The sequence below is a fragment of the Talaromyces proteolyticus genome, assembly GCF_021365285.1.
Source record: "Talaromyces proteolyticus strain PMI_201 chromosome Unknown BGW36scaffold_2, whole genome shotgun sequence".
NCBI lineage: Eukaryota > Fungi > Ascomycota > Eurotiomycetes > Eurotiales > Trichocomaceae > Talaromyces > Talaromyces proteolyticus.
In genome coordinates, this window is record NW_025764278.1 from 476,820 (window position 1) to 500,451 (window position 23,632).

At 46.6% G+C, this 23,632-nt stretch overlaps 10 protein-coding genes across 10 annotated transcripts; 5 read left to right on the top strand and 5 right to left on the bottom strand.

Annotated features, from left to right (window-relative positions):
• The first annotated feature begins 512 nt into the window (after window positions 1-512).
• On the top strand, window positions 513-1,447 carry BGW36DRAFT_368955 (putative short-chain dehydrogenase). The gene has a single exon (XM_046215058.1). The coding sequence runs from the start codon at window positions 550-552 to the stop codon at window positions 1,348-1,350; it is 801 nt and encodes a 266-aa protein (XP_046076217.1). The 5' UTR covers window positions 513-549; the 3' UTR covers window positions 1,351-1,447.
• Window positions 1,441-3,274, bottom strand: BGW36DRAFT_286855 (major facilitator superfamily domain-containing protein; the record flags this gene model as incomplete). Its single annotated transcript, XM_046210459.1, has 4 exons — window positions 1,441-1,548; window positions 1,642-2,091; window positions 2,153-2,905; window positions 2,960-3,274. The coding sequence occupies 4 exons, from the start codon at window positions 3,272-3,274 to the stop codon at window positions 1,441-1,443; spliced, it is 1,626 nt and encodes a 541-aa protein (XP_046076218.1).
• A 471-nt stretch (window positions 3,275-3,745) lies between these two features.
• On the bottom strand, window positions 3,746-4,384 carry BGW36DRAFT_354635 (uncharacterized protein; the record flags this gene model as incomplete). The annotated part of the gene is made up of 1 exon (XM_046213544.1): window positions 3,746-4,384. The coding sequence occupies one exon, from the start codon at window positions 4,382-4,384 to the stop codon at window positions 3,746-3,748; it is 639 nt and encodes a 212-aa protein (XP_046076219.1).
• A 579-nt stretch (window positions 4,385-4,963) lies between these two features.
• On the bottom strand, window positions 4,964-5,818 carry BGW36DRAFT_83896 (uncharacterized protein). The gene is made up of 3 exons (XM_046222631.1): window positions 5,574-5,818; window positions 5,375-5,510; window positions 4,964-5,323 (listed from the first exon to the last, which is right to left on the bottom strand). Exons 1-3 carry the CDS (start codon window positions 5,717-5,719, stop codon window positions 5,174-5,176), a joined length of 432 nt encoding a protein of 143 aa, XP_046076220.1. The 5' UTR covers window positions 5,720-5,818; the 3' UTR covers window positions 4,964-5,173.
• On the bottom strand, window positions 5,819-6,499 carry BGW36DRAFT_83895 (uncharacterized protein). Its single transcript, XM_046222630.1, has one exon. The coding sequence runs from the start codon at window positions 6,395-6,397 to the stop codon at window positions 5,918-5,920; it is 480 nt and encodes a 159-aa protein (XP_046076221.1). The 5' UTR covers window positions 6,398-6,499; the 3' UTR covers window positions 5,819-5,917.
• Window positions 6,500-7,039: 540 nt separating this feature from the next.
• On the bottom strand, window positions 7,040-9,689 carry BGW36DRAFT_443295 (putative exo-beta-1,3-glucanase; the record flags this gene model as incomplete). The annotated part of the gene is made up of 5 exons (XM_046221608.1): window positions 7,040-7,517; window positions 7,576-8,980; window positions 9,033-9,275; window positions 9,329-9,398; window positions 9,459-9,689. 5 exons carry the CDS (start codon window positions 9,687-9,689, stop codon window positions 7,040-7,042), a joined length of 2,427 nt encoding a protein of 808 aa, XP_046076222.1.
• Window positions 9,690-11,901: 2,212 nt separating this feature from the next.
• On the top strand, window positions 11,902-13,331 carry BGW36DRAFT_393616 (putative formaldehyde dehydrogenase; the record flags this gene model as incomplete). Its single annotated transcript, XM_046217826.1, has 3 exons — window positions 11,902-11,921; window positions 11,986-13,010; window positions 13,222-13,331. 3 exons carry the CDS (start codon window positions 11,902-11,904, stop codon window positions 13,329-13,331), a joined length of 1,155 nt encoding a protein of 384 aa, XP_046076223.1.
• Window positions 13,332-14,442: 1,111 nt separating this feature from the next.
• BGW36DRAFT_368958 (uncharacterized protein) lies at window positions 14,443-16,141 on the top strand. Its single transcript, XM_046215059.1, has one exon. It carries the CDS (start codon window positions 14,738-14,740, stop codon window positions 15,974-15,976), a length of 1,239 nt encoding a protein of 412 aa, XP_046076224.1. The 5' UTR covers window positions 14,443-14,737; the 3' UTR covers window positions 15,977-16,141.
• Window positions 16,142-16,278: 137 nt separating this feature from the next.
• BGW36DRAFT_368962 (uncharacterized protein) lies at window positions 16,279-17,656 on the top strand. Its single transcript, XM_046215060.1, has 2 exons — window positions 16,279-16,795; window positions 16,859-17,656. The coding sequence occupies exons 1-2, from the start codon at window positions 16,422-16,424 to the stop codon at window positions 17,412-17,414; spliced, it is 930 nt and encodes a 309-aa protein (XP_046076225.1). The 5' UTR covers window positions 16,279-16,421; the 3' UTR covers window positions 17,415-17,656.
• A 747-nt stretch (window positions 17,657-18,403) lies between these two features.
• On the top strand, window positions 18,404-23,572 carry BGW36DRAFT_312213 (putative ABC transporter). The gene is made up of 2 exons (XM_046212498.1): window positions 18,404-22,820; window positions 22,875-23,572. The coding sequence occupies exons 1-2, from the start codon at window positions 18,694-18,696 to the stop codon at window positions 23,359-23,361; spliced, it is 4,614 nt and encodes a 1,537-aa protein (XP_046076226.1). The 5' UTR covers window positions 18,404-18,693; the 3' UTR covers window positions 23,362-23,572.
• The last annotated feature ends 60 nt before the right edge of the window (window positions 23,573-23,632 follow it).

The window sequence follows — 23,632 nt, forward strand, 5'->3', positions numbered from 1 at the left end:
GGCCAATGTGGGTTTGCGATGGAAATCTGTCGGTGTATCGCACTAGGTGCATCATGGATACTATCACATATCATATAACCATCGTCCCTTATAATTTAGAATGACTCGTACTTTGGAATCACTAAACCTTAGTAAACAACCACTTCAACTGTTCGACTGGCCGAACCAAGGCTCCAATGGATCACAAGCTGAAGTGCGCTGGATCATAATGTGGAGATTTATTACTACGTGCATTATCGTATGTGCGGAGTTTTCAAGTCGGTTGCTGCCGGAAGCTGTAAGGAGGAGAAGAAAAGCGTTCCAAGACAATAATAAAAAATGGGGTTATTTTCATTGTTCCCCAGCTTCGTTAATAGTCTAGTTTTTATTTTTGATAAACACATTAAGAACAAACAGAAATTTCAGTAGGAACGCATCGTAAGAGAGCTCTAAGAATTCTTCTCTATAGGGTATAGGCATTGTCGCCATCAATGACATCATATCGTACAGAGGAGAAAATCTCGACAAACCATACTCCTACCCCTCACCTCATGAAGGCTGCCAACCAACATGGGGAAAAATTTCCTGATTACGGGTGCCGGCCGTGGTATTGGCCGCGGACTATCTCGACTACTGCTCCAAAAAGGACATCGCGTGTTCCTTGTTGACATTAACAAAGAAGAGCTTGAGCACACACACGAGCAATTCTCTCAAATTTTCTCCTCTACTCAATACGACAAAGCTATATGTGACCTTAGCCAGCCTGCGGAGATAAAGTCTGCTATAGAGAAAGCTACTATTTTCTTTAATGGCCATCTTGATGTATTAATTAATAATGCCGCTTATACTGGTGCCATTGGAAATACTCCTTTTGCGGAGCTGAGCCTCGACACATGGAACAAAAGCATCCAGACGAACCTGACAGGCTCAATGCTGATGAGTCAGGGATGCATAGCTTTGATGAAGTCGGCCAACGCCCCTCAACAACGTGGTTCGATTGTCCATATTTCGTCAACCCGTGCGCACCAATCAGAACCCAATTCCGAAGGGTATGCCGCCACAAAAGCCGGTCTTATTGGTCTCACACATGCCATGGCATCTAGCCTTGGTCCAGATAGAATTTCCGTCAATGCTATTTTGCCCGGCTGGATCAATGTGGCAAACGAATGTAAAGAGGCGGATGAAAATGGGACGAAATGGGAGGATGGCCTATCCGAGGACGACCACCGATGGCATTTCTCTGGTCGAGTGGGTAGGGTTGAGGATATTCTGCGAGCAGTTGAGTATCTTGTAGACGCTGAGTTTGTCACTGGGACGGAAATGGTGGTTGATGGGGGTGTGACGAGAAAGATGGTATATCCTGAAGAATAGGATATCCTCCAACGGATGAGCTTATTAAAAAGAGTTATTGTGTGTATAATGTTTATCCTTGGTAGAAGAAAAACTACAACAGCATGAGATTTATAAACTCCTCTTCCGCCATGCCAAAAGTAGCGACAACAATCCACCCAGACCAGCTAGAACGAGACTCGTATACATGATGTCTCGGAAGGTCAAAGCATAAACCTCCTTGCGCGCCTCCCAAATCTCATTTGGAATATGTATCTTTGGTAGACGCCAGTATGCTTCATTAAAACCCAGATTTGCAAGTAGCCCTGGAACATTTGACTGAAACAAGCGAGAGTAGAAGCGCGCCTGAAAAGTCGTCCCACCCGCAGAAACTGCCACACATATTGCAATTGTCCGGATGAAGTTGGAAAGTAGTAAGGCGTCACGAACATTCGCAGACGTAGCCATTCTTTGGATCGCGGTATGACTGCCTGACATAACCAAACCGTGACCGACACCGGCGACTATTAGCACAATAACACAAATCACCAGGCTGGTGCTAGCGCTGAATATCGTCATACAACCAGCTGACGCTATAGTCAGAGCCCACCCGGACCAGATTGCCCAACGATATGCACGAAATCTTTCTGTGATGATACCCGTGATTGCAGTAACCAAAAGTGAAGTTGATGTTAATGGCACTAGTAATGCTCCCATATAACTGGGTGATAACTCATATACCCCTTGTAGGAATTCTGGGACATAAAATACTTGGATGAACATCTGAATTAACGGTCAGTAAGGACATGGATGTTGTCACGTTGTGCTTCATGAGATCACTTACCACAAGGCTGTGAATGAAAACGCACACGAACGTCACTGGCGATGTCTTAAGAACTTGAAATGAAAAAATTGGCTTCGACGCCCCAGACCTCTCATACATAACAGTCCCTACTAAACAAACGATACCTGCTGCTAGTGGGAACAACGTACGCCAAGCTGTGACCTGATCGGGAACACCGGCCCAAGTGATACCGAGGACCAACGCCGTCAAACTAGCCATCAAAAAGCATATGCCTGTCCAGTCAATACTTAGAATGCTTAGTTTAGGCCCAAGTATCTCTCCGACAGGTCGAATCGCGAACGGGGTGGACATCAGAAGAATAAAACAAAACGGGGCGGATATGTAATATATCCATCGCCATATTGCCAGGTCTTCCAAAAACACGCCTCCGAGAGCAGGTCCTAGGCCGACTCCAAGAGCAGCAGCAAAAAATATGGCGCAGTTGTATCGAGATCTTCTCTGTGGAGGGATCATCTCCGTCAACATCGCAGGGGCAACCGAAGTCATGACGCCGGATCCCATTCCCTGGAGCCCTCGGCCAACGAGAAGAATAGGAAACAGAACGGGTGCTGCCGAAAGAAGAATCACCCCGATGCTAAAAATTGAGATTCCAGAGATAAGAACAAATCGGCGGCTGATCATCTCTGTTGCAGCCACTGCGACCCTTTGAATCGGTATGTTTAGGAGGAAATAGACAGTTATAGGCCAAGTAGCGTCACGAGGATAACTGGAGTCGTAAATCTGGGAAATATTCTTTTCGGTGTTAATTGAAACTGTGACACAGGATATTTTTGAGGCGCATCGAACCTTGAGAGTTGTAACCATAATCAAAGCATCTAAAGAGACCATGAATGCCATTATTGCGAAACACCCAATCATCCACACTTCTAGCGAGCCACTAATCCATGGCTGTCCTGCGTCATTGACATTACCTGGCCCATGAGTATACTGTTGAAGTTCAATACCGCTATCTCGAAGAGCAGAAGGAAGCCGTAGGCTGCTTTGTGATTGTGTAGGATGCTGCTGTACTAAAAATGGTCTCTTGATGGTCTCTTGAGAAACTGTCGCATTTGGTGCTTCATGTTTGGAGTGAATAGATAGCGATGGTGAGCGAGAGCGCATGTTGGATCAGATGTCAGTAAAGAAAACGGTGTTGATACAAGCATCTCAAAGTAGTATTATCTTTGGAGAGGTCGAACCTATTTTTCTTTTTTGTTTTCGTAGAACTGTACGTCTCTCATACAAATTATTCATAAACAATTGGATTTCGGAATGTTTGATAGACGGAAATGGAGTGGGGATGAAAGATAGTCTAGAATCAGAAGAGCCGCTGATCATGCACAAAAAGGGCGGATTATGTGCAAATAAGTAGAGTGGCCAAGAATGATCAATAATTTTTCGCTGGCTCTCTGTAGTATAAGTTGTTCCATTGGTTGAGAGCTTTCAATCGAAGGGATGGAGCTGTGGTACCTGTGGAATGATAACTGCAAGGGCTAGGAAATGAGGCATGTCATGATTTCCCCTAACGACTGGATAGTTATAAGCTTTTCTCGGGAGAAACTCAAAATTTTATTTGATATGGTATATTTAGTCTTATTCATGGCCTAGGAAGAGAGACCATCTTTCCTTGTTGATTCGCCACATCAAGTCGTTCCCAAACCTATCCACTTGCCTACACTCCTCAGGCTCCATCTCGAATTTACCCTCCATTAATCCTCGCATGGCCATATTAGAAGACGGAGTGCCAACTCTTATTTCTGCCAAGTTTAATTCTTTTAAGCCGTAGTCAATCACAATCTTAAGAGCCTCGGCGGCAAATCCCTTCCGTCTTGCTTCGGGATTCACCATAACCCCAGCAGCTCCAGCTCTCATAGACACATCGTCGAAGTCTTCTTGGCTACTATTTTCCATCGGGCCAATCCAGCCTAGTCCAGTTATGCCAATGGGTTTTCCTGGACTTTCCCTGGTATCGATCATGATGAAATTCATATGATCTAGAGGATTATTGAGCGTAAGCCACCGGCGGCAGATACCTTCACGCTCTTGAGCATTAAGCGCAGCGACCGAAAGATCAGTTTTTATGTTTTCAGTATTTGAAAGTATGTCTAGTAGTGCTGGGAGGTCTTCGTCTTGAGGGACACGAAGCTTGAGGGGCTTGTTTACCGAGCGGAGATCCACAACTGGATGGCCGAGGTCGCAAAGATTTGTTTGATTTGTATATATAGTAGCCATTTTAACAGCGGAGAGCGAAGATTGAAGGAAGATAACACTTCTCTAGTAAAGAGAAGTACTTCAATCAGTAGGATACCGGCCAACAATAAGTCGCAAGCGGGACGCTGTCTTGGAACTTGGAATTATCACAGTATTTGTCACCGGGCCAATTGAAAGTGGCAGGGTCGTGACTCACACCGACACTAGCATCGATATTAGCAACGATATTACTGGTTCTTGATTATAACTTTCGAATCTACAAAATGAAATGTTTTACAACCAAAATGTTATAGCTTCAAATATTTGCTTCATACAGAGTTAAATTCAGCCCCAGCACTATAAGATATCTTACCATCGAATAATTTGAAACAAAGAAGTATTTTAAAAACATGAAAAATACTCGTTTTTTAAACTGGCGGCACTAAAGAAATGCAGTACAAGGACTGTTATAGAACATCTGAAGCTTCCAGCAAGTTCAACAAAGCCTGGTCTATTTAAAAAAAATTTAGTGAATGTATTTTGATCTATGTAACATTTTCACTTCATCGATCATCGTTTTATAAAATCCAAGTTCCAAAAAGAAATCCGCCCTCCGTGCACAAAGCAACGCCAAGTCCTAGTATACCATTGATCATCAAGTTTCATAGGTTCAATCCAAACAGCAGGTTTTGGTTTTTGACCTTTTCCTTCACCTTCTACTTCTCCCAGTGGTGCGTGGCATTGGTTAGAGGTAGTATGTGTCATAATTCATCAAAAGAATGAAATATTTAAACAAGGCAAGTCATGTCCGAGTGAGAATATAATGAACAATTACTCGGCAGATGATGGACCCAAGTTCAAAGTCATTTGGACGGTATCCGGGCATCCATGAGTAGCGTGGTCATCAGTTGGGAACAAATAAGCATCAGCGCAGGCAGTATCTCCAGGCTTGCATGTGGCAGAAGGGCAGGCGCCGTTATCGTTGGAAGTGACAGCAAAGCCAGCGGTGCTGAATTCAGATCCAGTGCCCATGTTGATGCAGGAAAGGTCCCAGAAGATTGTCGGCGCCGAGAGGGTGTACTCATATTGAAGGACATCAGCCTGATCGGGAGTAGTGGACAGCTTGATAGAGATGCCTCCTCCGTTGCTGTTGGTTTTCCAGGGTTCACTGTAAGTGTTTCCACCTGAAGTGAGTGTCACCATTTCGGCATCTGCACTATCGCTGACCGACCAAAGGTAGATATTCTTGCCCATGTTGTTGATGATTTCGACACCCCCGCCGGTAGAGTTGGTGTCGCGCTGTTCCAAGGCAGTGGGAAGGGCAGCAGCTAAGGCGCCAAATGAGGCGAGAAGACCGAAAGCATTGGTGAACATCATTTTTGCTATTTTGAAAGAGTGTTAATGTCTCGGATCAACGGAGACAAACTAAAGATATTGATAATGGAAGACTTCTGCTCCAAAGAGAGTGATGGATGAATGTCTTCAAAGAAGGACTGAAAGAAAGACTGGACAGCAAGAGAATGACTGGTGTTTGAGTCAAAAGAAACCGCGGGCAAGCGGGAAGAGGATTACTCCTTATATAATTTCGACGGCCTTTTCTTTTTTTTCACTTCTCCATTTTTTTCCCACTCGCCAGTTGAATAATTTCCCATCCATTGGACAACAAAGGCCTCCGCTACGCCACGAACCCAACTCCAAGGTACATATTGAATCTCGTTGGCCACGTTCCTGGTGCCTCGTTCCTGAACCAGACCCATCGCTTCTACTCGGATATTTTCTTTTGTACAGACATGTGAGTGGCAGAAAGCAGTGTGCCTGGATCATATCCGCGGTTCGGTCTAGACCCGATGAGTGGAAATAGCACTGATTAGCCGTGGAGTTTTGGTCATTAATGGATATCAAATGGCAGGCCTTGCAAGGCCACCCGACCCATGGGAACCCGGGAAAACAGGACAAGGATGGAGGGCGAGCCTGTGGTTCTATTTTAAAGCGCCAGCAAATAAGGTTAATTGTAGCGCAGCCATCGCTCCATCGCGACCCACGGTAAGGCGTCATATGTCCGGTTCAATAACGGCGGATCTCCGGGCGGCGTCGGGATTGGGTGGCTGAAGTCTCTCGTCACCGTACATTGGCTAACGACGATGGGTGGCGATGGAGCCGTTCAGTATTTTCTTTTCCTCTCGTGCATTTTGTTGCTGTTTTTCCTGTTTTACATCTTCTAGATTTTTCCTTCTGGCGGCTCCACATATCGGGTACCAATCGGGGTTTACTTCTTCGGTTGAGTTGCCTCCTCGGGACTACCAGTGAGATTCTAGAATTAGCCAACTGTTGTATCATTAGGTGGGGAAGGGGGAAATGGGGGCCTTCGGTCCCACTTTTGCGCTGATTCTGCCATCTAGATTGTTCGACAAGAGACGAACTGGTCCAATAATACTCCAGAGTCAACTGAACCTTCATCCACATTGAGATGCATGTGAAGGGAGGAAAACAAAGCCTGGACGTAGTCTAAACTTTAAGAGGAAACAATATGCTACTATGGTGGTGGAAAAAGGAAAGAATCATGACAATCTTTTGCGTAACACCAATATCGGCGGGATGGAAGGTAAAACCCTATATACAGTTTTGAAATATCCCACCTATAATCTCAATCGCATATTGTATCGGTTATTGGATGACACTTGCATATATAAAAGTACGCTAGTTATACGTGAACAGAGCAAGTCCGTCCGGATACACACTGATGTTATCCGAGTACAGCGCCTCGCTGCTGCTGTTCACTGTAATCATATTTGTCACGCCCACCGTGTTGAGGGTATACACTCTCAAGCCGGTTGTCGACCCGTCAACACGGAAAATCTCGCTTTGACAATTTTCCGATCCCCCCGAGTTCGAACAGGTAGTACTGTATTTATTGAAAAAGCTGTAGAGTCCAGCGCCATAAATATGGATAGAGTTGCTGTTGGACACGCGCAGCCCAACGGCATCGCAGTTACCGGACAGGCAGGTACTGTAGTTAGGATCGTTGATACTTGAGTTGTATGCATACGGGCCAGACTTGGCGTCCGGGCTAGGTTGGTAGTATGGTGTTTCGGTTTGGATGAATCCAGCAACGACGTTGGAGGCTCCAGAGAATTGGTATTGATAAAGTGAGTGATGTTCAACAGCCGTGCCGTATCTTAGTTTTATTAGTTATAGGGGAGATTTCGCATCATGCTAAAATTCAGATCACTTACAGAATGATATTCGACCCTTCAATCAAAGCCCCACGGCCGGTATAGATAGAAATTTGGGTATTGCTGGGATCATCGACATCGTGGTCCGCCGTCCAGAACCAATTGTTCTCGAAATAGACATTCTTAGCTGAGCTCGTAATGTGCAATGACATATATGCTGCTTCACAGCTCGCTGACACTGCTGCCGAGGTTGGGCATTGTGCTACTTGCAGATTTGACCCCGTGTACCCTCCAATGCGGGTGTGCACGTCCCAGAGACCCGAGCCTAGATCGCCATCGAGATTGTACTCAATAAGAACGGCACCAGCGGTAGCTCCCTGCGTACTAACAATCATGTCTGACCACTCAATCGTTCCCGTGTCACCGCTTTTGCCCACTTGCACCACGGGGTGGGGAGAATCAATGTTGGTAAACTTGCTTCCACTCGCTTGGATCGTTGCATACGTCTCACCAACAACTTTGGATCCCGGTGGAATGTAAATCGTGTCAGTCACAACATAAAGACCAAAGTCAAAGAATGCAACCTTGCCCGCAGAAGCAGCTGAGTTGAGTGCACTCTGAATGGCAGCTGTATCGTCTGTAGTTCCGTCACCCTTGGCGCCGGAGCTCCGCATACTGACGACATTACTAGTTGACAAACTTGCATACTGTGGTTTGCTTTTGGTGTAGTAGCTACTTGATCCGCTTGCTAAAAGACCATTTGGTCGAGCAGCCGGGGCAAATGTACCCTGCAGCGTTCCTGGTCCAGTTGGGGTGTACTGGTGCCCTTGACCAAAACCCGAGATTGTAGTTGTACCACCAGCCAAATAAACACTCGAGGGCCCTTGAACTGCTGTTGGTACGTTTGTGAGTTGCACATTCTCAATTATCAAGTTTCCTGCACCTGCAGGAGAAGAGCTGGTGGACCACACTGTATCGATAAAGGTGTTACAGTTACTAATGGAACTATCAATGACCTGAACAGATCCGACGGCTACGGCTGATGTGCCACCCGCGGTCATTGAGATCGCGGTAGTGCAGCTCGAGATTTCAAGGCCGATATAAGTCCACCCCCAGTTCCAGATCTGACTGATACCAGTAATCGCCCCAGAAATGGTGACATTGCGCATGGTATACTGTTGGTTACCAACATTGAGGCCGTATAAACCACCAGTAATAGTGACGTCGGTCAAAAACCCAGCCGAACCGTTCTCAACAAAGATACCCTGTCCTTGGGCATTTGAACCTGAGCTCATGTGGATCGCAACATTTTGAATACTTGTGGCCTGCGCTGTCGGCCAGTGGATTCCTGTGGCAGCGGAACTTGCGGGGATCGCGGTCAGATCCAGGACCAAGTTGCGAATCTGACGGAGGAACACGTTGGTTGAAGTCCAGCCTTGATTCCCTGATGACTGGTATTGATCTACTCAGAGAATTAGTTGAAACTATTTATAAGATCGAGTAGTGGGTTGTAGTACCCCCGTCGATAAGCCCTAGACCGGTAAAACCGGAAGTAGCCTTAATAATAGCAGGAGAATTCGGGTTACCAATGAGTTGGGTAAAATAGTAGTCGATAATGGATGTTGAAATGAGATAAGTTCCTGCAGGAAAATAGACAATCGCTGGTGTCGTTGAAGTTGTGACGCCGGACGCCGGACCGTTGCGATTACCGTCGCTAATCGCCTTGTTGATGGCTGCTGTGTCATCTGTCACACCATCACCTAAAATTCTGTTAGCAAGCTATAACTTTATTGTATGGACTGGTATGACTCACCGACAGCACCATAATCTTTCACGTTTCGGAACACGACATACCCACTGGCCGCATGAGGGGAAAGTCCCTGCTTTTTATTAGTACCAAGCAATACTCTATTTCTTTTCTAATTAATCAAAACAATATATACCTGATGAGTTACATCAGCTAACCAGTAGGAGGGATCAGTATCAGCGGCTGCGTGTGACACTGCAGCTGGGGATTCTGAGGCTGCTACAGCCTCTGTCGGGCCGGCGTAGTGTACATATTCGGAATACGTACGAAGCGCCGAGCTCACGACCTTCTCTACTTCTGGAATGGCGAATTGCTCTGCGCTCACATGAGCAAGCAGAATGCTTGATGCGAGAAATGCCCAGCGCATTTTGACTCTTAAGTTTTGCTTTCCAAAAAAGGAAAACAAGATTCAGAACTGAGAGAAAAGGCGATGGATGCCGGGCAGCCCAAAAGACTACGACCTCTGGAGGATTTATATAGATAATTAGCCTGGTCTGATGAACAAAGGAGGAAGTGATGACAAGAGTGGCTGTCCTTGACAACCACAGTTATTCTCCACTCTCCGCTTAGGAATGCGGACGGCGGTGGTATTCGTACTACTGCCCAAGCTTTTTTATCAGCAGACAAAGATTGGAAATCGTGGAGCCCTCGTGTTAGTCTTTCAGATTGTTTAATGTGATTCCAGGAAAATCTTGCCCTAGGTAGATATGCACGGTCTCGTGGAACCACGGGGAAGTAATCATAAATTCCCTTCCATGGTGACATCGGGTCATTTCCATATCTGTAAATAAGGGTGTAAATTGTATTGGCGGGAGTCATTATTGCATATGTAGCATTTAGGTTTTCAAATGATCCAAGAAATTCTTTGAAAAAGGTGGTGATAGGGTGAAAATAAACACCAGCCACCCAATTTGGGTAGGGTGTGATAGATTTCGAGCGAGTCCATACATAACAATAACGGATAGTAATCGGCGGTACCTTTTCTTGACATGAATAAGCCACTATCCTACCTCCGTGCACAGTCACATCGAGAATTAAGTAGTATGACCAGATGCAGGCCTCGCTCTGGGCTAGGCCGGCGTCAAAACATCATCTCCCGGCGCTCGGGCTCGCTGCCACTCCTCTTCCAGCTTCTTCAGCTTCCCCGCATTTCCCCGCCAATGTTTTTTGGGGTTAATGAACCACTCTGATTAGAAAATAGAATGTATGGGTGTGATATGATATGTGCCGGTGATCTGATCTCATTCCATAATGGTTGAAATGACTGGACATCGTCGTCGGTGCCGGGGACAAGTGACCGCGTGCTTTGACGCGTGGCCACATTAGAACCGCACTAGTCGCTGATTTGTTGCTGTGCGTATGAAAGGAGTACGCATCATCGATCGGGTGTTGAATTTAGGCTCGTCTTTAGCATGCCGATCCCTAAAAGAGTTAAATAGGCTACCAAGTACAGTAGTAGCACCAAGATGCGAAACACGAAAGGCCCTTGTAGGTCCGAGCTATAAGCATTTAGGGCTAAAAATTTAGGCGTGCTACTAGTAATTCAGTATTCCCTTTCCATGCCGTCGAACTAGTTTAGAGCCCCCTAGTAATATTACTTGGGCCTATCAAATATCCTTTCTCGTTCATCGGAAGACGACACATTCGTCACACCAACAATAGAGTCACATCGCCTTGAAACTGGATCGACAAAGAGAAAAAAACGAACTAATATCCTCCGAACGATGCCAGAGACTATATGTACTGGATGGTGTCGGCTGACTGGCAGGATGACCACAGTTTGTGATTAATCCCCACATGACGCATTACCGTATACCGAACTTGGCCTTCCTGTAAAGAGAACAATATATTATTCTTTTGCATCTTATTGGTAGTTGCAGGAAAATTTCACTTTTGTTTTATCATTATAAATGCTCTCTAGGCTGTTTCAAGTTTGCCTACTGCCCGGAGTAGGAGTGGTGATTAAAAGACGTACTAGGGCTTGATAAGTAATTTTAATTCATTTAGAAACTAAAATGTATCTTGTTCAATATCGGTGGGATTCCACTAGCAGGCGATTTTGATTAACATTGATGTAATTATGTAGACTCCATAACGTTTGAACATGTGCTTCTCTGTCATAAAATTAGCATGTGGGTTTCACTACGCAAGTAAATAAGATTCATACTTCCGTAATGATGACAGACAATTCTCCGTAGCTTATTTTTTCAATGCACCAATTCAAAGTAGAGTGTTACATGGTATATTCTACACGTCGGCGAGATAGCGGGAATATGGGATCCGGTCCTTGCTTCCGGTTGCCACGAGAATGACATCTTTTGCCCCAATACTTCTTACAAGGGATAATTTCTGGATGATGTCAAATCGAAACTAGTATTATGGGTAAATAACATAGTACCGAAACATAAAAGATGGTATTTACTGGCTAATTGAGGGATTATTCGTTGAGCACGATCCCATATTGAACATACTACTATTTCACTACACATTCAGTATAAATTTAGCGTCCTATTCACGGTGCGTATGGAACGTGGACTATTTCAATTTAAATTGACTTTGATTCGAAACTGAAGAAAAATATGGGAACCGGAGTTCCACCGTACATCAAACTCATAAATCATATTATCACGAAAGAACTGCTAACGTGGCCCGTTGCTATACAGGCAAGCATGCGCATCTCAATACAAACCTCATCCCACTGAGACCATGAAGGCAGCAGTATGGATGGATCCTTGGAACATCGAAATTAGAGATGTCGCCAAACCAGTCATTACCGAACCGGCCGATGCGATTGTACAAATCACACATAACACCATCTGCGGCTCGGACCTACACTTATATACTGGGGAACCAAAAGACTACACACGAAAAGGCATGATAATGGGTCACGAGGCCATTGGATTTGTCACGGAAGTTGGTTTCGATGTAAACTACCTACAGATCGGCGATCGCGTCATCATTCTACCCATAATCGCTTGTGGCAAATGCCAATATTGCGAGCGGAAAGAATTCTCTTTCTGTGATACAACAAATCCATCAAAGACAATGGAAAAGCTATACGGACATCGATTATCTGGTGCCTTTGGCTACTCCGATGTAATGGGTGGTTATCCAGGCGATCAGGCAGAATACTGTCGTGTCCCCAACGCAGACTTGACCTGTGTAAAAGTACCTGCAGACACGGAGCCAAAGAAACTGCTTGCTTTGGCTGACGTGACTACGGCTGCGTGGCATGGCTGTGAACTGGCTGGAGTGGGAGAGGGAGATATTGTCGGGGTATGGGGATGTGGACCGGTTGGATTATCGATCCAGCGTCTCGCGTTATTACGTGGGGCAAGTAGGGTCTATGCCATCGACAAAGATTCCCAGAGACTTCAGATTGCGGAGGTATATGGTATGATCCCCGTGGACGTTACGCGGCATCCAAACGTCTCCGATTACATACTTTCTGTGCAACCACACGGACTGGACTGTGGTATTGAGGCCAGTGGGTTTCGGAGCACCAATACGTCTAAGCATGTAGCTATGCGAACCATGCGAATGGAGACAGACAGCGGTGATACAGTACACGCGGTACTCAAATCCACTCGCAAAAGTGGTCGCGTCGCTCTCATTGGAGATTTTTTTCTCGGGACGAATGATTTCCCCATTGGAATGATGATGCAGAAAGGCATTACAATTAGAGGAGGTCACCCGCCTGCACAAAAGGCGAGTTCTTCTCATGGCTCCCTGTTTCTTGTGGAAAAGAGCGTATTAACTGGTTTACATCCAGTACTACCCTGATCTTCTGCATCTTGTACAGGAGAAATATGATCCTTCATGGATATTTACTCATGATGGTGGGTGGTATTCATAGCAGGGATATATGATATTTTACAATATACTAAACTACGCCATAGATGAGTTCGAAAATATCGGCAAATACTATAAAATGTTTTCCCACCATCAAATACCTGGAGGTTTGAAAGTATGCCTGACAACGGTCCATGGCCGCGGTATGTGTTCATAGTAGCGCAAGGCTTTCATTTAAGCATCGTCGTCGGGAAATTTCAACTTCAGAGATAAACCAATTAATCGCCGTAAGACGAGTAGGCTTATGTTCACCAACACGATAAACTTAAAATAACCATTCAAATCACTTTTCTTTGACACCCCACAACTACCAAATAAGCTGCAGTGTTTGACCAATGGTTGGAACTATTTCTTCGCCATCCATTGCCTTCGAAGGCAATTTATTACATATCTACCCACGAATAAGGACTTGCTCTTTCACCAAAAAAAAAACATTATGTGGCTCCACTAATTGTACTGGAATCGGAAAGCCATTATCCACCCTCACCACTGAATAGCTTTACTACGATTAATTTATATAAATTGTTTATTATATTCTCGATCTCCCACATGTGGCTACTCAAAGTTTGCAGTTTCAATAGCACGCGGAGTACACGCTCAATGCAGTCGTGCGTTGACTGACAAGATTTGCTCAAACTTCTGTTTATTTCGGGACGATATCACTGCGTCATACACATATTTGCTGCCAGGCTGCTGTCAAATTTCAACCGTGGCTAGCCGATGCAATCTATCCCCCTGGTGTATTCTTTATACACTTACTATGACTGTCATGAGAAGTTATGATCCTTCCTGGAATGATTGAAAAGATTTGTCTTATATAGCTTTAACTAGGTCTGTCATCTCGTCCATTTAGCATCTTGGTGGTCAATATTCGGTAGCGACTTTTTACAGAATTTTGTTTTGCTTGATGCTAAAGCATACGTTCGCTTTAAATTGATCTAGTTATTCTCAGTAGAGTCAAAAAGGTGCGTGTATACTTCATAGATATATCTGTGAATATTATCAACATTAGAAATCTCCACGCACAATGTGCACTAGGAACACATCCTATAGCAATTCGAAGCCAAGGCAGCAACTATAAAACCTCGGGAGCATGTGTGGCCTTAATAAAATACAGTGGCCGTAAAGCCGCCTTTGAGCCCGACATGTCGACCACAATACTGGGTCCTAATTGGTTGACTCCGAATACTTCGCCTGATTCGGTTAGACTGTTCTATACATTTCAAACAAAATGCAACATCTTAGTTTCATCACTCAAGTTTAGATTGTTGCAATCCAAGTGGTAAAAGGTTGGCAATTTTGAAGCTGAAGAATCGGTGAATCGGTGAAAGGCCACCGACACCATATCTGCCTACTGAATGACCACATATGACTAGTCGCTAGATTATATAACGGGGCACGTCTCCTGTTCTTCTCATCCTCCCCATCAATAACATCACTTGATGTGTATTGCAATAGTCGTGGACATAATAAGCGATATTCACATTTCACGTTTGTTTACTAAACTCAAAACACTTGTTTCTCCCAAGAAGTTCTATTTCTACCTGCTGACATCTATCCGCCATGTCTACAACCAACAACAACACAGTTCTCATTTCAGGCGCAGGACTAGGCGGCTTATGTCTCGCGCAGGCCCTCAAAAAGCATTCAATATCTTTCAAGATCTTTGAGAAGGACTTGAAACGCAGCTTTCGCGCACAAGGCTATCGTCTCCGCATATCAGAGTTTGGCATCTTGTCGCTTCAATATGCACTTAGTGACGAAATATGGAGTCTTTTCGAAAAGACATCCGCTGTCTTTGAACCGTCCAAACCAGGCACACGTCTTAGTACGCATACAGCTGAGGCCCTCGCTGCAGGAGCCCTTGGTGGTGGACCACCGCCGTTGGGGAATGTGAAACCCTATACAGTCGATCGTACAACTATGCGCGATGTGCTTCTGACTGGGCTCGAGAATGAGCTCCATTTTGGAAAGGCTGTGGCAAACTATACCACCACCGACAGTGGTGTTACGGTACATTTCACCGACGGCTCGTCGGAGACTGGTGCATTGCTGGTCGGTGCTGATGGGGTCAAGTCGCCTGTTCGTCAGCAGCTGTTACCAGAGTATCCGTTCCTCGACACCGGAATGAGAATTTTGTACGGGAAAACACCCATCTCAGAGGAGTTCGAGAAGAAATTCCTTGAGGATGCGCAGCATGGAATGGCGCTTTTGTATGACGATGGTTCAAGTGATAATGCGCCTAAGACAGGGGTCTTGGAAGCAATCCGGTTTCCGCAGGGGAAGACTGTGGAGCATATCACCTTACCGGATGACTATATCTACTGGGTTATGGTTCTGCGCAAAGAACACCTCCCGATCTCAGACACGGAGGTTCTTCGTCTCGACAATGAGGCATCCTCCGACTTGGCGGTGTTACTGACGAAAGGATGGCATTCACGCCTCAAGCCAATGATTGAGCTGCAGGATCGAACACAAACTTCCACATTGAAGATGAGTTCAGTTGATCCGTCGATGCCAGACTGGGAGCCCGTGTCAAGGGTTACCCTGTTGGGAGATGCGATTCATAATATGCCGCCTACGGGAGGAGCTGGTGTTAACACTGCACTGCGCGATGCAGCCGATCTGGCTCGAAAAATTGTCGATGCTGGAGGCACAGGAAATGTTACGAAGGCTACTATCTCTGAATATGAGAATGACCTGAGAGAATTCTCGAGGAAGTGGGTAGGCTTAAGCTGGCAGGGCGGCACAAAGGCTTTTGGTCTGAAGCCGTTGGAGGAGTGCGAGAAGCTTAGCATCTAGATGGACTTAAATCATATATTAATTATATGGGTATATTCCTATTATCTGTCCACAATGCCACTGACTGGCTGTTCTGGTCGTTAGGGTCAATGGTTGGATTTTCTCTAGATACGGACTTGCTGCTAATCATGTATACTAGCACATAGACAATCTCATTCATCTTCGGTAATAAATTGTGTATAAATACATAGATGTGGGTTATATAATAATACCGGGCTTTTCTTCGTGGCTATCTTGCATCAATGACATGACTCACAACGGGTTGCGCTAAGTCGGACGTTGCCTAAAACATCAATTGATAGTGAAGAAATTTACACGAGTGAAAAATGTGACTCAGTGACTAACAAAAGGTCGAAAATTATACCAATTCTTATATTTTTCATTGCATCATTTTATTCCATTTTAATATACAAATCAACTCATTGACTCTCAACCATTGGCACTCATGGCGACCGAAACATCTGGCTTAACGGCTGATCAGATTGATCGATATCTACAATATATCGATATCCCACAGCGCTTCCGCACCGATCAGAAACCAGCACTAGATACCGAGTTCCTGACAGCACTACACGTCCATCACATTGCTGCATTTCCTTACGAGAACCTGTCACTACACTACACAAAGACGGTGGACATCAGTCTCGACGTGCAGGACCTGTATCGGAAATTCCTACGTAATGGACGCGGTGGGTACTGCATGGAATCGAGCGTCTTGTTCTACCACACTCTTCGCGCATTAGGGTTTCGTGCCTACTTGACTGGAGCGCGAATTCGTTTCAGGAAAGATGGGGTTCCCCAAGGCCCTTATTCAGGATGGTAACGACCCAGTTGGGCCTATAAAAATCTAAGTTGATGTCGAATACTGACTGAGCTCAACAGGTGCCATCTCGTTTGTATTATCACTTTACCGGACGGCAGTCGCTATTCGTGCGATGTCTGTTTCGGCGGTGATGGCCCAACAAGGCCCCTGCCGCTGATCAGTGGCCAAGTCACGTCTAATCTCGGATCGCAACAAGTCCGTCTCGTGCATGAATGCATCCCTGACTACCTAACCGAGCCACAAAGACTATGGGTGTATCAATACCGCAACTGCATCGATCGTCCGTGGAATTCGTTTTATGCTTTCGGGGAGAACGAGTGGCTACCCCGCGATTTTGAGCCTATTAACCATTGGGTTAGTACCCATTCCGGGAGCTTTCAGACTTATACCATGTTGGTAGTCCGGTTCTTGCGGCGTCAGGGTAGTAGCGAGATTTATGGAAAGGTGATGCTTGTCAATGGCGATGTCAAGCAGAACTTGGGCGGTAAGACGTCTCTTCTAGCATCGTGTGAAACCGAGGAAGAGCGTGTAAAAGCCCTGAAAGAACACTTCGATATCACTTTGACAGAGGGGGAAAGGGAGGGGATTGAGGGGAGGATTACGGCGTTGCCATAAAAGGCCAGTGGCTATTGTTTCGATGTTGTGGTGATGGATGTATCAATTGATGGTTCCAGGCAGCCACCACCTATATCAATTGATCGTCCCACGTACATAATTAGACTAGATCATCAATCATTATTGACGCAAGACTGCATGTGCCGTTGCCCTTCCGAGGATCCGAAAGGCTAAGCCTAGGCATCAAGGCCGTTGACAGAGAGTGCGTAATATGGATGAAACACCTGAAACTACGAGGGAGGATCAAAGCGTACTACAGCTATACGGTATACGGACTGTAAGACAGCCCGGCTGGCAAGCAACGCACGGGCCACCGGCAGCGAGCCCATCCGGCCCGACAATCTAACCATATTGGTTGAACGTCTTGCCTCATTGGGCTGGAGTCTTGGCGGTTAGCTCGGAAGAGCCAAAACCGCTCCGGCAAGTCACGTGCAGCCTTTCTTGATGCCTGAGACAGAATGTGAAAATAATGTGTCATGTATAACGAAGACAATGGTGGCGTAAGTAGCGGTAGATCATTGCCGTTCGTTTAATTTTCCGCTGTTCCTTTACAGCGTGCACAGTCACGGTCAGTGCGAGAAATGATATTACGTAGCTGGCAGTAACAGACTGGAATGCCCACAAGCATCATCGGAATCCGAGGAGCCCCTGGAAACAATGCCAATTAACTTATGCATATTAGCGTTATCGATCTCGGTTACAGAGCATTCTGCACGAGCATGGGGTAAACATCCGCTCCCCACTAGGCTGCCAAGACAATAAAACGATTCGATGCAAGATTAATGCGCAGTCATAGTGATTAGTCCTGAGTCATGCTCGGAACCGGAACGCGCCTGCGAAAAAAGTGTAAGACGGACTAAATCGACCGACCAATCGACCATCCGGCCCGGCCAGCTAGCCAGTTGTTCGTGTTGTTAGTGCTGTTAGGGCTGAGCAGGAGCCAACCACACGCGCCATCCCTGCTTACGTACACCATTCCATAGTTGTCGGATGCGGATTCCTCTGCTGCCGGCTCCCTGTGCTGCCGGGCTCCCTGTGCTTGTTTGTCCTATATAGGACGAGGGGGGTACAGACTGTGTATGTGAGTTAGCTCGGAGGGTATTTTTCTTTCTCGATTATTATCGATTTATCATCGACCCTAATTCCCCCTTGCGACATTCGTGTCTCGCTGCGTGTTCGTACGCCACGCACTGTGTTATCTCTCCTGCTGCTGTGATACATTTCCGCCCAATCAAAACAGACGCATGATTTGATCCGCTCACGAGCGTCTCGCGCAGCTATGTTCGCGTCCAACTTCAACTACGACCACAGCGCCAATTCGACAGGCCCCGGTTCGCCAACGCAGCGTGCTTCATTTCAAGAAGCCGCTCCGAATTCGCCTCCGCTGCCTAGAGACTTTTCTGGCTCATTGACCCTATCCCCCGGTAGCAGCCATGGCAGACCCGGTGTTGTCCCCGAAACTGAGGAGTCGACATTGGCCGGCAGTGTCACGAACTCCCACTCATTCGAAGAACTTGCCGCGGTGCGGGATGAGGAGGCCGAGAGAGAGGATGTGAAGTCCCTGGCACGCCAATATACACAGCAATCCATCCGCACCCAGACCGACAAAAACCCGTTCAATGCAGAGCCAGGCTCCGAGCTCGATGCTTCCTCAGACAACTTCAATGCCAAAGCATGGATGCGTGCCATGTTCAAGCTACGAAACGAAGATAGCAGCCGGTTTAAGGGCCGAACCGCAGGCGTGTGCTTCAAAGACCTCAGCGCCTATGGGTTTGGCACTGCCGCAGACTTCCAAAGCACAGTCGGTACTATTGGTCTACAGGCGGTCGGTGTAGCTCGGCAGCTGGCCGGTACAGGAAAGCGACGGATCAATATTTTGCGTAACTTTGATGGCTTGGTTCATGCTGGTGAGATGTTAGTGGTGCTGGGCCCGCCCGGCTCTGGATGCTCAACATTCTTGAAGACAATCGCTGGAGAAACAAATGGGTTCTACCTCGACGCAAGCTCTCACGTCAACTACCAGGGTATTCCCTACAATGACATGCATAAGCATTTCCGTGGCGAGGCCATCTATACCGCAGAACAGGACGTGCATTTCCCCCAACTCACCGTCGGAGACACATTGTACTTTGCCGCCCGGGCTAGGGCACCGAAGTATATACCCGGAGGCGTCAGTGTGCATGAATATGCAATCCACATGCGTGACATGATCATGGCTACTTTCGGAATTCGGCATACCATCAACACGAAAGTGGGCAACGATTTCATTCGTGGCGTCTCTGGTGGTGAGCGGAAGCGAGTCAGTATTGCTGAAGCTGCCCTAAGCGGTGCGCCGTTGCAGTGCTGGGATAACTCCACCCGAGGTTTGGACAGTGCAAATGCCATTGAATTTTGTAAGACGCTGCGACTCGAGGCCGAAATTTCCAAGATCACCGCCGCCGTTGCTATCTACCAAGCTCCACAGTCAGCATACGACATCTTCGACAAAGCAATTGTTCTGTATGAAGGACGCCAGATTTACTTTGGTAATTCGAAGTCGGCTAAGCAGTATTTCATCAACCTGGGCTTCGAGTGTGCTGACCGCCAAACGGATGCTGATTTCTTGACTTCCATGACCAATCCAAATGAGCGGATTATCCGTCGTGGCTTTGAGAATCGGGCTCCACGCACTCCGGATGAGTTCGCAACTGCTTGGAAGAACAGCGATGAGCGCAAGGTTCTCATGGAAGAGATTGATCAGTATGAGCGAGATCATCCTGTCGGAGGCCATGACCTAGAACAATTTAAGGAGTCCAGAAAACTGCAACAATCCAACCGCCAGCGTCTACATTCCCCCTACACTCTCTCATATGTCGAGCAGATTCAGCTCTGCCTGTGGCGTGGCTTCAAGCGATTAAAGGCCGACCCCAGCTTAACATTGACTGCCCTCATCGGTAATTTCGCCATGGCGTTGATCATTGCTTCTGTCTTCTACAACCTTCCCGCAACGGCCGAGTCATTTTTCTCTCGCGGTGCTTTGCTATTCTACGCCGTTTTGATGGCTGCTTTTAGTTCAGCTTTGGAAATCCTCATCATGTATGCGCAGCGCCCCATAGTCGAAAAGCACACTCGCTATGCTCTATATCATGCCTCTGCCGAGGCGTTTGCCTCTGCATTGTGCGATATGCCATATAAAACTATCAACACATTTACTTTCAACATCCCCATATACTTTTTAACCAACTTACGCCGCGAACCGGGTCCCTTTTTCTTTTTCGTTTTATTCAGCTATATAGTTACGCTCACAATGAGTATGATCTTCCGCACCATGGCCTCTGTGTCGCGTACCTTATCTCAAGCATTGGTGCCGGCTGCAATCTTCATTCTGGGACTGGTAATGTACACCGGGTTTGCTATTCCGACGACATACATGCTCGGTTGGTCGCGTTGGATCAACTACATTGATCCTGTCGCCTACGCATTCGAGTCGATCATGATCAATGAGTTCTCCGGACGCCATTTCCCATGTACTACTCTTACGCCACCTTACGGGTCACTTGAGCATGGATTCTGCAACGCTGTCGGCAGCGTTCCTGGACAAAGCTATGTTGATGGCGATGTCTACCTTGCCTCTGCCTACAATTACGAGGCATCCCACCGATGGAGAAACTTCGGTATTCTTTGGGCATTCATGTTGTTCTTCTTTGCCATCCATCTGCTCACCACAGAATACATCCAAGCCAAGAAATCTAAGGGCGAGGTGCTTGTTTTCCGCCGCGGTCATATTCCTCAGGAGATGAAGAAAGGGTTCTCCGAAGACCCTGAGGATGCCAGCAGCCAGGAACCTGGTCCGCAAAAGGAAGAAGCACGCACAGATGCTTCTAACTTTATTCAAAAGCAGACTGCAATTTTCCAGTGGCGCGACCTTTGCTATGACATTAAGATTAAAGGTGAACCTCGTCGCATTTTGGACAACGTTGATGGCTGGATCAAGCCTGGTACCCTTACTGCCCTCATGGGAGTCAGTGGTGCAGGTAAAACCACCCTTCTTGACGTTTTGGCCACTCGTGTGACCATGGGTGTGATCACCGGTGAAATTCTCGTCGATGGCAAGCAACGTGACAGCTCCTTCCAACGAAAAACCGGTTACGTTCAACAGCAAGATCTTCATCTCGAAACTTCGACGGTCCGTGAAGCCCTAGTTTTCAGTGCGCTCTTACGTCAGCCAGCCCATGTATCTCGCAAGGAAAAGATCGATTATGTTGAGGAAGTTATCAAACTCCTTGAAATGGAACAGTACGCGGACGCTGTTGTTGGTGTTCCAGGAGAAGGTTTGAACGTCGAGCAGCGAAAACGACTTACTATTGGTGTCGAGCTAGCAGCCAAGCCACAACTACTACTCTTCCTTGATGAACCTACCTCTGGTTTGGATTCGCAGACATCATGGTCCATTCTCAGTCTGTTGGAGAAGTTGAAGCAGAACGGGCAGGCAATTCTTTGCACCATCCACCAGCCATCAGCCATTCTATTCCAGCGATTCGACAGACTCCTTTTCCTTGCTAAGGGTGGTCGAACAGTGTATTTTGGGCCCGTCGGAGAATCTTCCCGTACAATGATCGACTATTTCGAAAAGAACGGTGCACACAGCTGCCCATCGGAGGCCAATCCCGCAGAGTGGATGCTCGAAGTCATCGGAGCAGCCCCTGGGTCCCACACTGAGATAGACTGGTTTGAGACCTGGAGAAACTCTCCCGAGTACCAAGAAGTGTCCGCTACATTAGACCAATTGAAAGCTGAAAGATCTCGGATTCCAGTTGATAGTTCCGCACACAATAAGGCTGATTACCGGGAGTTTGCAGCGCCATTCCTTGCGCAATATTACGAAGTACAAAAGCGAGTCTTTGAGCAGTATTGGCGTACCCCTACCTACATCTATGCTAAGATTGCTCTCTGTGTTCTGAGTGCACTTTTCATCGGTTTCTCATTCTTCCATGCACCAAACACTCAGCAGGGACTTACGAATCAGATGTTCGGCTTGTTTATGTTAATGACTATTTTCGGTCAACTGTGCCAACAGATCATGCCAGTTTTTGTCACCCAACGATCCCTCTACGAAGTCCGGGAGCGTCCTTCCAAGGCATTCTCATGGCAGGCATTTATCTTGTCCTTCGTAGTTGCCGAAATTCCTTGGAACCTTCTCTGCGCAACTCTCCTTTATTGTTGCTGGTACTACCCCATCGGCCTATACCGAAATGCGGAAGTAACCAACACCGTCCATGAACGGGGTGGCTTGATGTGGATGCTCGTTTTCCAGTTTTTGATGTTCACCTCGACTTTTGCGCACATGGTTGTTGCTGGTATTGACACTGCAGAGACGGCAGGCAACGTCGCAAATTTGGTCTTCGCCCTCTGCCTGATCTTTTGCGGGTAAGTAGTCATGTTCAATTCTTCTGTGTATCGCTCATTAACCAACTTATACAGTGTTTTGGCCGGTCCAACTGCTCTGCCAGGTTTTTGGATTTTCATGTACCGTGTTTCCCCATTCACATATCTTATCGCCGGCATGTTGTCAACCGCAGTCCGTGACACATCCGTACAGTGTGCTTCCAACGAATACCACGTCTTTACTCCTCCACCTAACCAAACTTGTGGCGAGTTCATGGGTCCATACATCAGCCAAGTTGGCGGATATCTCCAGAACGACGCAGCCACAGATAATTGCTCGTTCTGTTCCGTGAAAGACACAAATACATTCCTGGGATCAGTGTCCATCAACCCCGCCGACACATGGCGCAACTTTGGCCTGCTCTGGGTCTTTATCGTGTTCAACGTTTTCGGTGCCTTGTTCTTGTACTGGTTGGCGCGTGTGCCTAAAAATAATGGGCGTAAGGTGAAGGAGGAGCAGACTTCAGGTGTTTCGACTCCTAACCCCGAGACAACACTTCCTACCACAGCCGAGAAGTCCTAATTTGCATTCCATGCGTTGTTGAATTTTCTTATGTTGTTTATTCGTTGTATCATATTGCACTGCAAGTTAATTGTTAATAGATAGTAGATAGTTAGTGCACCACTTAATAGATTAGAATACCAGTCAACAAGCATCACATAATAACAGTATAACAACACTAATACCTAGCAATATTCAATGAATGTAAATATGGCGATTGGAATATCCATACTTACAGTGGGGGTATGAACATGAGTTCCCCCCGACAGTTTGGCTGTCTCACCACCATCTC